This window comes from Vanellus vanellus (assembly GCF_965231255.1).
Source record: "Vanellus vanellus genome assembly, chromosome: 5".
Classification (NCBI taxonomy): domain Eukaryota; kingdom Metazoa; phylum Chordata; class Aves; order Charadriiformes; family Charadriidae; genus Vanellus; species Vanellus vanellus.
This window is the reverse complement of record NC_138910.1, coordinates 35611849-35627097: the sequence shown is the minus strand read 5'-3', so window position 1 is coordinate 35627097 and position 15249 is coordinate 35611849. Positions and strand designations below refer to the sequence as shown.

Sequence of the window (15249 nt, the reverse complement as noted above, 5' to 3'; positions counted from 1 at the left end):
ACATTGTGATAGGTTGCTGACTATATTCCACAACTGGCCAAGTTCAGCCCCGATTTGTGGGGTGTGTCACTTTGCACAGTGGATGGACAGAGGTATATTCTAACTTTTAGCCTTATTATTTAAATTATTTAAAATATCTGAGATATTGCAAGGAGCAGGGAGTTGGACATGGTGATCCTTATGGGTCCCTTCCAACTTGAGATATTCTGTGATTCTGTGATATACAGCACTTCATGATATCTCATGGTTTAATAAAGGAAAAGCTTCACTGGAGTTGTTTAAGAAGTGAAAGCCACTTGGTCATCTATCTTAACTTTCTTTCAACTTCTCTGTTGAAGCAGAATTATTTTGCTATTATTATAAAATATTGTTTAAATAGTATTTGTAAATACTGTATTTGAAGCTAGATTATACTGTTTGTGATCCAAACACAGTAATGAAGCTGTGGGTAATTGCAGTGATTACCAAAGGACAGGATAGAAATGGCACTTACATATTATTAATCACTGGAAGTTGAAGAGCTTTGCTAATATTACCCATGCCTTGAGCTACATTACTTTTTCTGTTAGTCATGATGTACTTAACAGTTAGTTCCTTTTCTACATTTTAATATTCTTACTGTAGCGTTATTACATGATCACTATACATCACTGAGAAAATTCAGATCCATATTCTTTAAAAAGAAATTGAAGATGTGGAAACTGGACAGAACTTAACATGATTTTGGTTTTCAGGTTTGTTAAACTTTCTCCTGTAATGATTTATATAGGTCTTAGTTGTATCTAGAGTGATTTTATTTTTACTCAGTGTAGCAGAGACAGTTATGAGCCCAAAAGTAAGAGAGTATCTCTCACTGTCTAGCTGAGAAGCAAGGTGAATTCTGTGCCTGCCTTTGGGGCTAGACAGTGTGAGATACTCACCAGCTTGCACGTCTCTGCTCTGCTGCAGTTTGATGTGTTCATACTGCATATTCTGAGTACCATAATTTTAAGATATCTGGTGTGTCCCAAGTGAATGGGGCATTCTTGAGAGAGCATCAGACTTGCTTATGGTAACTGTGTGTTGGGGAACGTTTCAATGTGGTCTGCTATGATCTGTATATTTGTTTCTGACTAGCCATATGCTTTATAAACTCTAGAGGAAGAGCTGTACAAGTGAGTTGAAGTATTGTTCAGCTCCCTGCTTAAGTGTCTGGATTATAGTTTATTCATAGTAAATGAGCTTTAAAAGTAAAAATGTTCTCCTTTTTTAATATTTTAAATTAGCATTTTGCTTTTTTTTGGATGTTATAAGATGTATATTATAATGTGAAAACTTTGATAATGTTAGTTTTTAGAAGGTTTCATGTTGTGTAATGTTGATTTTTAGAATGCCAAAATGGTTTTGTGAGTTTCTCTGAAACCTTCTCACGTTTTCTGCAAAGAAAAGAAGCAAATACACTTCTGAATTTGCCATTAGACAAGTTGTTGCTTGGAGCCTTTGTCTCTAGATGGGGCATATGCTGCTGGTATGAGTCATTCTTCAATGCAGTCTGACTTAGATGTTGAAAGTAAACCTTCCAAAGGATAGCATTTAATAATTGTTACAAAATACCTATGCCATTATCAAAGGGAATGTAAATACAGCTACTTAATTATTGCCCTCGAATTCCAAAACTGAATTGGACCTCATCTTTGTTCATACAGACATAAATGTCTATAGTGGCTATATTTGGGTCATACCCTGGTGAGTACGTGGTTTGCAATTGAGTAGGATATGATAACAGAGCTCTAAGGTGATTTTTTTTTTTTTTTTTTTTTTTTTCTTGCTCTGGTACAGAACCAGTTTCTGAACTTGCTTTTATTTTGTTACATCTGCAGTAATCACCAGCAAGTGATTTTCTTATGCTTAGCTTATGGAGGCAATTGTTAAAACCCTTACATCTTTTTGTTCTGTTCTTCAAAATGAGACTTAATAATAATCTGCTTTTGTTTTTTGGAGTGTTTTTGTTAATAGTCCTAGTAGGTTCAAGAATAAATGAAGCATTTAACACTCTACTTGCCACAGCTTGGCAAACGGGAAATTTCAAACCTCTTCATCTGTATTTTTCACAGGCATTCTGTTGGCGATACCAAAGTTCCATTTTGTCTTCAGTCCTGTGTAAAGCCTTTGAAATATGCTATTGCTGTTAACGATCTTGGCACAGAGTATGTGCATAGATATGTTGGTAAAGAGCCTAGTGGATTAAGATTCAACAAATTGTTCCTGAATGAAGATGGTAAGAGATTTATATAATACTTAATAATGCAAATACTCAATTTTAGAAAATTACGAAACAAGCTACACTTTTTTTCAGTCTTTTCATTTCACTGTATCCTCTTAAGTCTTATAATTAGGCAGAATCCCAAAATTTTTTGACATCAGCAAGGTAGGCTTATCCTTTGTCACTCACTGTTGCCTAATTTAGAATGCTAGTAAAAGATGCTTTATTAATTCTGTTCTATTTGCTAGCTTCCAGCTGTAGGAAAAAAATAAAGAATTTTGATAATGCCAGTATTTGAAATGTATATTTATTTAGTTGAGTTGGTAGCAAGTGTTCCTTAATCATGCCTTCTGTAAAATGATGGTGAAAGAATCAAAGATGTTAAATTGATTTTAAGAAACACGTATATCACTTCCCTTCTCAGCCCTCTGAGAAGCAGGTGCTGGTGCCAAAGACCAGCGCTGGCTAGTTTCCAGAGGGTGAAAATGGAACACATCTTCCCAGAGATTATTCTAAACTGTATTTGGCTACTGATTTGAAAAAATGTTTCTTTTTTTTTTTTTTTTTTTTGTTTTGTTTTGTTTCATGTGGCAGGAGTGCTTTAGCAAGAATTTCTCGTGCAGTACTTATGTAGATTATTTCTTTTTCATATTATATTAATTCTCAAGCATGAAAATGTTATTTTTAAAAACACTATGTCAAGAATCTGAGAAGGATGACTCATGTAGCCTTGGAGGAAATACTGGATATTATCTCTGAAACACAAATGTTTCTTCTAGTGGATCCTTCTCAGTAAGAGAACAGACAATGTTTCTGTTGCCATGGTATTGCAATTAATATTTAATTAACAGCATAAGGCTCAGATGATATTTTTGTCAAGGACTATATTGAATTCTGACTTGGGTATCTATTTATTAATATAGAAATCATACATAATTATATTTAGCACGTACCTTAAAATCATCTTTCCATACTTACAAAAAAAAATGGATCTTGACAATATATGTTTTCTTTTATATTAGTAAGTGGTAATGAGATACTAACGAGTATATATCTCCAAGAGGGAATTAAGCATTTTGGCAAGCTTTGCCGTCTTGTTTTTGCTTTCCTAGTTTTTCCAAATACAGTGTTGTACAGTGAAGACGACTGCCTTTCATGTCCTAAGAAAGCTTTCATATAAAAAAGTTTTGATGGTGCTGAAAATTGTCCGTTTTTTCCTTTGGATCAATATAGGTGTGTTTTAATTTTTAATGAAATGACGTAAAGTATAATAGCTATTTTCTTTTTTTTATTGCTACTTTTAGAATTGAAGTATGAGATGATGAATTGTTAGGCTGTTGTCTTTTATTGTATTTAATTTATTGTATTTTATTTATTTGTTAGACTTTAAGATGTTTATGAGACTGTTATGCAATAAGAGAATTGCTATTACTGAAAATTTGACCAGCGTGCATGAAATTAATAGACAGGACTAATTTACATGATAGAAATTTTAATTTTTAACGGCCACACAAGCACATACTTATAACTGACATGATAAAAATGTGTTAGAACTAACCCAAACAGCCTTTTCTCTATACAGTCCTTAAATGATGGACTAAAACAGAAGGTAGAAGTCTAATAAAAAGGAACATTTCAGTTATAGGGAGAGAAAGGGAAACTGAGTTTCTGTTAGAGGGAAGAAAGGATTATGCTTTACTTGTAGCTTTAAATTGATGTGTGAAGTTTGGATATGCAGAGTATTTGGCAATTTGAACATAACTACTTTGAAGATCAGACTTGAAAATGTATATAATATAGATATTTAATATATTGGCTTTCTAATTATTCCGATGTAGTTGAATTTCATGCTTGTAATCAGGATTTTATGAAGTGATATGCAGGTATTTGAAAACTGGTTAGACGTGCATCTGAAGTTTTTTTTTTATAGGTACTACATTAAAGAATACTAAAACAGAGTGTTCTTTCATTTCTTTGTTTGCTAGTATTGATATTCAAGCTGGAAAGAATGGAGACTATTGCAAGACAATTTTAAATCATAGCTAAAAGTGCCAACTTATATCAAAAAAGTGTTACTTAAGAATCTTGTATGTTTTCAGTAAAATCTGTGGAATGGAAATTTGGAAAGTTCTGCAGTCTTGTGAATATCCAATTCTAAAACTTTCTTTATCAAAGGGAACATACAGCCCATCAAACAATTCTGGTTTCTAGAGGACTAAAGTAATTCTCATGTTAATTAAAAGCAGATTATTCTAGTTGATTGAAGTAGATCAGGAATTTTACATAGTAAAATGTATATGAAATAAGCATCGTCAGGAATAACTCTTATGGTCATCGAGCTGTTTGCAGGTTTCTTTCATGCTTGTTGAGTTCATGATGCAACATGGCTGACAACACATGTATGGACAGTTAGTATTTCTTATCCATACATGGGACCATCTCTTGATGATAACTATATGTAGAATTAGTCCAGTAATAAATGTTGCATTGTAACTGAATTGAGGGATTGCTGGGAAACTGTTACTCTGCTGAAGGATTTTGTTAACTAAAGGTGGAATTCTTTAAGTTTTTGTATTGGAGAAACACATTTTGGTGTCCTTTCAGAAAGAGCTTGCCGTGATGAACTGTTCTGTGTATTAAAAAGTCTGTATTGTGTATGTGTGGCAACCTCTACTTTCTGTGCTCAAAGACTGCATGCCAGTCATACAAGAAAGGTCTAGGGCCAATGATGGGTCAAAAAAGTCAGAACTGGCAGAGGAAAAGCAGTGTAATTTGAGCTTGTTAGGGGAGAGGTCTAGTTTGCATATGGCGTAATTGCATGACAGGTTGCTGGAGCAATTGTGCTAATTGTCAAGCAGTTTTGAGGTATTACGAAACATACATATTTTTTCACTGTTCAATAGTGATGTCCAATGGAGAGATTTTTAGGTACCTAAATAAATTATATTTTCTTCTATTTTGACTTCAGATATACCTGTTAAATGCATTGCAGTTCTCTATGTAAAAGGCTATTCTAGACAAGTATCTCCTTCCCACAGAAAAAAACAGAGCACTGTATCGGAGAAGCATATATTTATTATTCAGAGGCTGTTAGGTGGGTTGTTTATGCAAGAAGCAAATCATTGAATCAGTGCTAGACTTAATCAGGGCACCCCAGTTGAAGTTGAAGTGTTATTGTGAGTTGTGCTTTTCATTAAGGATAAAACCAGGAATTTACTCTGAAGTATAAGATAATACAGCAATATAAGAGACTTTCAGAGAAGCTGTGTTTAAGATTATTTTTTTGCCAGTCTGGGCAGGTCATTGCCTTTATTATTTGATTATGTATAGAGAATGTACGTGTGTTTTTGTTTTTAGTGATGTGTGTCAGTTAGCTTTGCAGAGTTTGATACCTGTTTCTAAAGATTAATAGATGACTTCGTTCACCTCTTTGGCAAACTTGCAATTATAGTATCAATCTTTGTTCCTTGTCATTGTACAATGTGGAATCCCCTTGCTGATGGCATCCGCTGTGAGGTAAATCTGTAGTTGCTGCTGCTTTAGAAGGAGATTTATGTATGACTTGCCTTAAAAATTAATGTAGTGTCAGAACCTGTACATCCCTAAGAGGTGAAAAAATTTCTGGGAATGGAAGTATTATTGATGGGAATGGGAGACATCTCTGAAATTAGCTGGAATCTTTCAGAATGTAAGATTCTATTAGGCATCTTGGCCCTTAAAAAGGACCAGTGTGTCTTAAGTCAGTGGAGAGGTTCTTCACTGTAGAATAGAATAAAATAGTTCAGTTGGAAAGGACCTACAACAATCATCTAGTCTAGCTGCCTGACCACTTCAGGGCTGACTAAAAATTAAAGTATATTATTAAGGTCATTGTCCAAATGCCTCTTAAACACGGACGGGCTTGGAGTGTCAACCACCTCTCAAGAAGCCTGTAGCTATTGTGGAAAGATAGGCAGGTTATCTGTAAATTACAGATATCTATGTATGGGAAGCGTGTGGATAGCATTATCTGGTGCTATCCAGGTAATAGTGTAAATTGCTTTCCTGGGACCTGGATACCCTACTAGGGTTTATTCTGCTTAGAAGAGGCAGCAGTGGATTAATGGAAGGTGTCCTACTCAGTTCTGTGATGTTCTGGTGTTAGGCAGCAGTAGGAGAGACCCTCAAAGAAGAGCTTTTGTTAGTGTGTGGTAAGCCAGACTGCTGTGCCTGACTTGTCAAGGAGGGAACAAAACACAACTTTATTTCAGAAGCACATTCAGTGAAGTCCATATCTCCTTTCATCAGAAGGTTCTTCCCATTCTTTATGTGAGGTCACCACATGGTGGTGTGTTGGTTGTAAAGTGACCAGAACTGGTACATGTAGTTTGAGATATTAAGCAGTCAGAGAGGAATCTTCAGAGTAGAGAAAAAGGTAACCAAGAATGCCTTGTGACATTGAAGGTAAATGGTGACATCTTCAAAGAAATGAGATGCACTAGAATTTCTGAGAGTATATTCTGTTGTGTGGATTTACCACATTGATAAGCTTTTGAGTTGCTGAATGCTAAATAAACATTGCACATCCTTTTTATTGAAATATACATGTGATGTGGGGTTTGGGAATGATTTTTTTTTGTTTTGCTTTATACTGTGTGGCAGAGTGCAACCATAGAGAGGTGTAGAAGAATCAAGAGCAAGACATTTATAAAAATACTTTTAGAATGGGTTGTATATGATTAAGTCGTTGATGTGTTTATAGACTGGAATGATACCTGATATTGATGAGAGGAAGCTGGAAAAAAGCGAAGCGTAGCTAGAGCAAGAAATGAGGGTCACAGTGTGTTCTCATCATGCATGAGGCCAGTGTTGTGTTTGACTATGTGTCTGGAGTTCAAGGAGAATACTGAAAAACTGGAAGGGGCTCCAGTGGAGGGTTGCCAAGGTGCTATGGCAGCCAGGGCACATAACTCCCAAGGAGCAGCTGAAAGGGGAGGTTAGGGGCTCCCCTGGGAGCCACTTAAAGCTCTTAACGAGTGATTGCAAAGACGAAGATTTGTATAACTGTTCTTGGTAGTGGCAGATGATGTAACAAGGGCCAGTGGCTTGGGAGTTGCAGGTTGGATGTCAGGCTACACTTATCACCTAGGAGGAACAGGTTGTCTAGAGGGGTAGAGGATTTGCCATGTTTGAAGGTTTTCAAGAGTTGCCAAGATAAAGACAATAGACTTACTCGGAGTGGGAGGGTGGAGGAGATGACCTCCAGATGTCCTTTCTGACCAGCAGGTTGTGATGCTGTGAATAGTCATTTGACTTGTGTTCAGGTTTTTGGTTCCCACCGGGAGACAGAGTTATGAAGCTATGGAAATGCTACATTTTTGCCACATAGACTCGTGTTTTAATCAAAATTAAATATATTTGACCCAGGTTACTTGCATTATTGACACAAGTAGAACAGGACAATCGATATAGGTGTGTCTTGAGTACAATCAGATGAAATGAAAACAAGTAATGAGTCTTGCAGAGAGATAAGATGATGAGATGATCTCTAGAGGTCCCTTCCAACTCTGAAAATTCTGTGATTCTGTGATAAGGAATGGCACTAAAAACTAAAAATAGTATATAGACACTAAGTTTGTATTCTAGGGGAGCTTTAATTTTTAGACAGAAGGTATTGGTCTCACCTTTTCACTAATAGAATAACTTGATTTTTTTTTTTAAGTTCCTTTTTAATATTGACTTTGTGAAAAATACTAAAAGGAACTCAAGATGATTGGTTTTTGGAGATTATCTGGTAGTCATAGATAGCTAAGTTCCACTGACCACAACCAGTGTAATTTTTATGGGGAAATATATGTGTGTGTATGTACTGTGAATATCAGACTAATCTCCAAAGTTCCTTGAAGTGTGTGTCTTGTATATAAAAATATTAAACACTTTGTATGTTTTTTTAAAATTAGTGTTTTTCTGAATTTGGAGATAAAGTAACAGCAAATAAAAACAACTCAAACCTGTCACAATATTAACGTATTGAGAATTGGTTGATGTTTTCAGACACCAGAGCCCTCAAAATTCAACATCCTAGTTAGAAGGCACAGCAAAAATGTTAGTTAAAAAAAGAAAAAAAAACAACAAACAAACAACAATCAAAACTGGAGGAGGTAGTTGTTGATGAATGAGGACTTGTATTTGGGGAAAAGTAGACAGCTGATAAGGAAAGCTGTATTTTTCTTTTTTTTTTTTTTTTTTTTTTTGGAGAAAGGAAAAAAAAAGGTGATTCATTCACATGAGCAGCCAAGAATGACTGGGAATGCAAAAATATTTTTAATATGGAGATTAGTGATAAAAAGTTGAGTAGCAGGTATATTATAAAGTAAGTTAAATTCTAGTGAGGATGAGCAAATTGTTATTTGTATCTCAGCAGCTGTGACTAGAAACCTCTTATTTTTAAAAAGAATTTTATATTCATGTACAGCAACAAGGAAATTCAAGAACTCAAATTCTCTTTTATTTTAAAGGACTTGTTTAAAGACTTAAAATCACTCAAACTTGGTAACTTGGAGAAAATTTGGAAAGTCCCTTAGGGGTTGTTCCACTGGCAAATGTTGCATTGATCAAAACTTAGAACACTGGAGAGGACTGAAGATGTTCGTGAAAAGAAATGATGTCAAACTGATTAATTTACTGGACTGTTAAGTAGTGTTAGGATGAGTTGTTCTAAGCTGTAAAATACTTTGCTCATAATTATAAAAAATTAATGTTGGATTGCATGCAGTATTTTTAATTTAGGACTATATTGTATAATCATAGCTTTAAGTCATACATTAATATTTATCATTTTTCACTTAAACACTTGACTGGTTTTGTTTGACAATTGTGCCTTGGGATATATTTGTAATTGAAAACTTTATTTCACAGACAGGCCTCATAACCCTATGGTGAATGCTGGAGCAATTGTGATCACGTCTTTAATCAAGGTAAAAAGTTCATTTTTAGTTTCTCTCGGACTATTTCAATAGAACGTAGAAAAAAGTATCTTGTACGGATTATGAACTCTTTTCATTTCATGTGCAATATCTGATGGTAGTTTACTCATTAGCAGGTAGACAAGCTCTGATGTTTGGGAAATAGTAACACTTCCAAACAAATGCAATGTCAGACTAGCAATTTTTTAAAAGTAACAGTTCAGCTGAAAGACTCTCTTTCCGTAGTGTGTTTACTTTCATTTAATTTCCTTCTTTAACTGCACAACGCTTGATATTCTCTTGAGAGAGTTGCCTCATACTTGTTAAGCACTGAGAGTATGTCCTCAGGAATGTACTTTATAGCACTCAGAAATATGTTTCTGAATGTCTAATGCTCTTACATAGCATAAAGTTACAAGAGTATTTCTTGCTGTGCAGAAGAAATGAAGATACTATAATTTGTACAGGAGCAATGCCACTGTATTCACACGTCAGTCTTAATACTGAATTTGTCCACTATTAACATACTGTACAACTAAATTATGTTTAACTTCTATGTTACATAGTTACTGTTGGAGTGTTAAATGTGCTTTCTTTCTTGAATAAGTGTGTTTGGAAACAGCTACCCATATTTTGCAGAGTAAAACATAGCTGATTAATGACTTAATGTCTTTAGTCCATGATCTTGCAACTTTTGGAAAGCTGTATTTTATTTTTCCTTAGAATGGCTATATACATATCTTGAAGTTGTAAATGGCGTAAATTCCATGTAATGCTAATGTTTGCCAGATATTTCACTTGTATTTTCTGCCTTTTTTTGGTAGCCACTGATACAAAAAACCTTTTTGTTTTTTTGAGGGTACTTGCTTAGAATTGTGGGGAACATGTCATCCCCTGGAGTTGTGAAGTAGAAAACTTAATACTGTTACTTCAGAGGTCTAAAAATCTTGTTTACAGCCTTTGTCTTGGTTATGTTTCAAAGTCCATTAGCTACAGTGTGTTTCCTACCTCCTATTTCCAAATTGTTGATTTTAAAATTACTAGATCATGATTTTCTGTTATTTTATATTTAAAGAAGGTGTAAGAACTCCTGCTTAAAGACATTTATCTTTAATAGCTGTAGGTGAAAGAAAATGGCCTTAAGTATGACAGGTAAATTTATTCACATTTAATATTTTTTTAAAGGTTGACTGAACATTGAAATTCACTTGGATAATAGTGAATTTTAAAATCTGACTTAACACATTTGTCTGAACTGTCAAAATGTTAGTCCTACTACAACATGCCCTACTGGTCATAAGGCAAAACACAAGCATGTGCCTCTCGCGGAAGGCACGTAGTTCTTGATAAATGGTGTACTTCTAAGTAGATAATATGGATAATATGGATTTGTTTACTGCATGCAACTGTGGTATTTGTTAGAAGGTTGGGGGATTGTTTTTGCTGGGTTTTTTTTTTTTTTTTTTTTTGCTGTAATGTTCTTATGAAAAGTATTGCATTACACTGACATTTTTGCATGTGGTAACTGCACGTCTAATGGACGCATATCATACTTATCACACTCCATTATTTGTTTTCAGTGTGATTAAAATGTAGATTATTTTATGTACTGCTTCCACTAAGATACCATTTATCATTTGAATAACTAACCAAACTAAACATATTCTGAAGAAAATTACATAGAGGGTCATAGATACAAAGTTTCTTAATAGTTGTGTTTCTTTGTGAAATAACTAACTTCTTTACAATCTGGAACTTAATATTCCTGCTAACTATTTAGTGACTTAAGTAATTCACATTAATATTTGATCTAATTAAGACTCTGTTCTGGAAAAGGTGGCTTCATTAACCCATGTTTTTGCCTTCAGTTCCTCTGCGTTCATTCTGTTTAAGGTGTTACTTGTATATCTTAAAGACTATGTGTGGCTCCTAGAGTCCAAGAAAATTAAGGGAATATTAAACATGGTTGAAGTCACCATGTATGACATTTATCTGATGATAGCATGTTGATAGCTATGGAGAGCTTGTTGCTATATTTCAGTGTTAAGAATGCTTTTACCTCCTTTTGATTTTTCATTATTTTATCACTTTATGAGAAATTGATATAAGTATTTCAAAATTTACGTACGTTGTACTGAATTTAGTAATTGTTAGTGTACATGATCTTGCACATGACTCCCTTAGAATCTGACATAAATTATGATTACTTGTGGATAAGAGATGACGCTTGGAGTAATCTTTTTGTCAGAATATGTAATATGTTAACATTTTAGGGGGAAAAAAAGGGTTCTTAGCATCACATACCCAGTTCTGACTGCTTTAAGAATTTGGTATACACACCTTGGAACAGAGCATAGACTTAAACTGTAATGTTATGTTTAGTCCTTGCTATTCATAAGAATAAATAATAAAGCATATGTGCATGTTAAGTTGTATGTTTGCTTGGCTTACTTAAGCATGACTATATCATACTTTTACCAGCTTAAATAATTCTCCTACTATCATGTGCTTGGAACTACGATGTGTTTACATTTTGGTGCCTTAACAGCTCTGTTCTAATTGTACTTGCGTTACACTCCACAGACTGTTCCAGCAATTTAAAGCATGTATCTACATTAAAAATGCTTTAGCAAAAGGACATCCTGTGGGCCAGTTTTAATGAAATAAAATTTTAAAAAAACCCTAAGGACCCTTGTTTGTAATTGTGCAGTCATTTGCCTTTATTACTAGTTATATAAATTGCATAGTTAGAACAATTTTTAAATAATTGTTATTAAAAGAAAATTGTAGTGGCAATTACAGGAGTTTATGGAAAAGTGATATGAGATAAAATGGTGAATTCTTCAATGTCTCCAAGGAAATACAGGTGCTTGAAAGAAGATGATTCAGCTCCTGTACAGATTTAGTACAGATTCGGTGCTCTAAGCACACAGCTTTCTGTACATCACGTTGACTGGGAAAAGTCTTTATTGCCTGTAGTATGGATAGATTTGAATGCTTTGATCTGTTGCTTTTTTTCTTACACTCTGAGAATTGAGTTTAAGGTTTATCAACTCCAGGAATATCAGTGGTTGTGTCAGTAATTGCCCACTTCCATGTATCTTTAATTACTGGGGAGGGTGGTGCATTAGCGGTGCAAATGAGATGAAGAGGAAGGGTCCACAGTATAGAAGGTGGAAGGTGGCCATGGAAAGAATCACCAGAGGACAAGGGATTAATCTAAAGTCGTTTTTATTGTATGCTTCAAGATTCCATCTGTAGATAAAAGCTTTCCTAGTGTAACGGCAAAGGTCTGGACAAATACAGTGAATATAAATCCTGTAAGTGCTGACAGCCACATGCACGGTCTTACACGGACAGTGACGATAGACTTGAATGCTCAGTGAAGGGAGGTATTCTATGCTAATGAATTAACATGGGAAGCATTTAAATATATTGGGGGGGTATAGCAATATTCGTAGCCTTTGCAAAAAACTTAAGTGTGTGAGAAGATGAAAATGCTGATCTTACTGACCCTGAAAAAAACTGAATTCAGTGAAAGCTTTTCTTTTTCTGTACAAAACATAGAGGTGTATCTGATATACTTCAGAGCTTTCTCAATATGCTGATAAGCCATAAGAATAAATGAGGCGAACAGTGGTGGTAAAACCTGTCCAGCTGTGCAAAGGGCCTGTTTGCTGTCAGGGTACAGTTAATGAGGAAACATATACAGTTATGGTCTAATACTTGAGGGGTGGGAAAATGCATGGTTTATTTGACAATGTAGTTACAATAAATAGTACAGGTTTAGCTTAATTGCTCTATGCTACTCACTCCAGTTATCCATCCTGTTAGACTGATGTGTAAATGTACATATGTACCACTTTAAAACATGTGTCGACTTTGTGATCTTCTCTGCCAGATACGTGTCTTTATTTTGGTGAAGTTTCCTCTCTTCCTGGGTTATTAATTTTGTTGTAGTAACTTATTTTGGATAGAACGTATGCTCACGTTATCCTGCACTTGCTTTTTATTGTAACTCAAATGTATTGAATGTTATTTGCCACAGAACATGTAGGAGTGATACTTGAAATGATGTGTATTCAGTGGTCACATATGCAAGTATTTAATACATGAAGGACACAGAATTAATTCTTACATGTATTTGAAATAGTAATATTATTGGTCTTAGTGGGTCAAATACTGTCCGTGACAGTGTGCTCTCAAGTATTTCAGAGCGGAAAATGGCACGCTAAGCAATCAAGACACCAGTTCTCACAGAACAGGCCCAGATTAACAAATAACATTTTAAAAGTGTGTAAGTACAGAAAGCTAAAATAAAGACATTAATAGTCAATGTAAAATGCACAAATGTAAAAAATGTTTCCTTGTACTCTGACATAGTGTTATGATTTTTTTTGTTGTTGTTTTCATCACAGTATAGAGTTAGGTTATAAATTTAGCTTAAAAATCCAGAAATTAATTTTTAAATCATCTTCTATTGTTAGAAGATTATAAACTTCTCATGATCCAGATGTTGGTATTAACTTGGCTTAGATTTAAAATTGAAAAATTATTTTGACAAGAGACACATGGTAAGAGCTTATGTGGCCTAATTGTATAAACACTGAATGTTGATCAATGAAAAGTGGTGAATATTAACTACTTTTCTAATAAATACTGCCTAATTTTGTTGTTGCAAGCTCTGGTAAGTATCCATGGGTCTCTTCTTTTCTACGTACCTGTAGGCATGCAACCTATGCAACTGCTTATATTTTTCCTAGTAGAAATAAAAATAATAAAAGTACCCTGTTATATAAAAAAAAAAAAAAAGGGAAGATCACTGAAACCTGACACAGTCAAAAAATTCAAATTGACGATTGACAGCCATAGTGTCCTTTGTGGTTTTAAGTGTTTACAAAATTGTATCGAGCTGTCTCTGCAAGTTTGAATTTTCTGCCTATCAAACTGCTTCAATCTCAACATTTTCAGTTTCATTTTGTATTCATTTAGAAGTGTTTTTTCATATGTGTATACACACAAGCATGTATACAGTAAGTGTGTATATGAACATATGTTCCAGTAAATGTGCTAAGTGTTTGTGGAGTTAGTGCATGGAACGTTTCCTTTTATGTCCTAGAGAGATGAATTGCATCTGAACTTAAATGAAAGTGCTTTTTAAGGAAAATGTTGCAGTGCCCCAACCTCATAAGCTTATACAATCAAGCCAAAAATAAGAAGTGCTTGTGCAAGAACAGAAGTTTTGTTGTCTGTTTGTTTAAATTATTATGGAAAAGTTGCTCAGTATTCTTAATGTTAGGATTTTGTATTTGCAATTGGATTTTACTCATAGAATGTGTGTTGCCTCTGTGTCTCTTCAGCTTTTTAGGAGGAGCAGCATACCTCTGTCAGCTGCTGAAAAAGGGAAACTAATATGTTGGGGTTTTTAGTTGCTGTCTTGTGTACGGAAGCAAAGTTTTTTGTTTTAGTTACATGTTATGTTAAATCCATACTGAGGTCTTGGTCATATGATTACTTAGGTAAATATTTTAGGTATATGAGCACTCTAATTTCAGTAACAATGTTTTTGTGTTTTGATATAAAGTAGCTACACAAGTGTGTGGAACATCAAAGACTGAAAGTGCATCATCTGAGTTAGTACACAGATTTCCTTCCCAAAATACGAGACTAGATGTAAATTTTAAAAAGAAACCTTTTTTTATAACAAGTTGATGTGGAAAATTTTGCATTGAGTCTTTTGCCCACCGATTTTATATGCTGCTAGTAAAGCCAGGCTTTTGTTGAAGGACTAGGAATTTTTTTTTTTTTTTTTAACTGGGCAAAAAAAAGTATAATGTATTTACATTTTTGCAGAAAGCATGATCCCTTTCTCCCTCTTTCTTTTTTTAACAAAAGAACTTGTTTCAATTTATTATACATGTCTAACCATACAATTATCAATACAGCATCCCATAACTAATGCTGACCCACTTTCCCAGAAAAAGATGTTCATTGTGCATTTGAAAGGTTGAAAAGGTTTTTGTGGTTTAAATGTTGTTACATATTTTACAGCATTAGGATCTA

The 15249-nt window shown here is 34.3% G+C and overlaps 1 protein-coding gene across 1 annotated transcript in view; it reads left to right on the top strand.

Moving 5' to 3' along the window:
• GLS (glutaminase) overlaps positions 1 to 15249 on the top strand; it is a 64841-nt gene that overhangs the window by 16159 nt on the left and 33433 nt on the right. The window contains exons 5-7 of the mRNA XM_082483412.1: positions 13 to 92; positions 2094 to 2257; positions 9140 to 9198. Coding sequence (XP_082339538.1) covers positions 13 to 92; positions 2094 to 2257; positions 9140 to 9198 — 303 coding nt within the window. The remainder of the gene's footprint in view (positions 1 to 12; positions 93 to 2093; positions 2258 to 9139; positions 9199 to 15249) is intronic.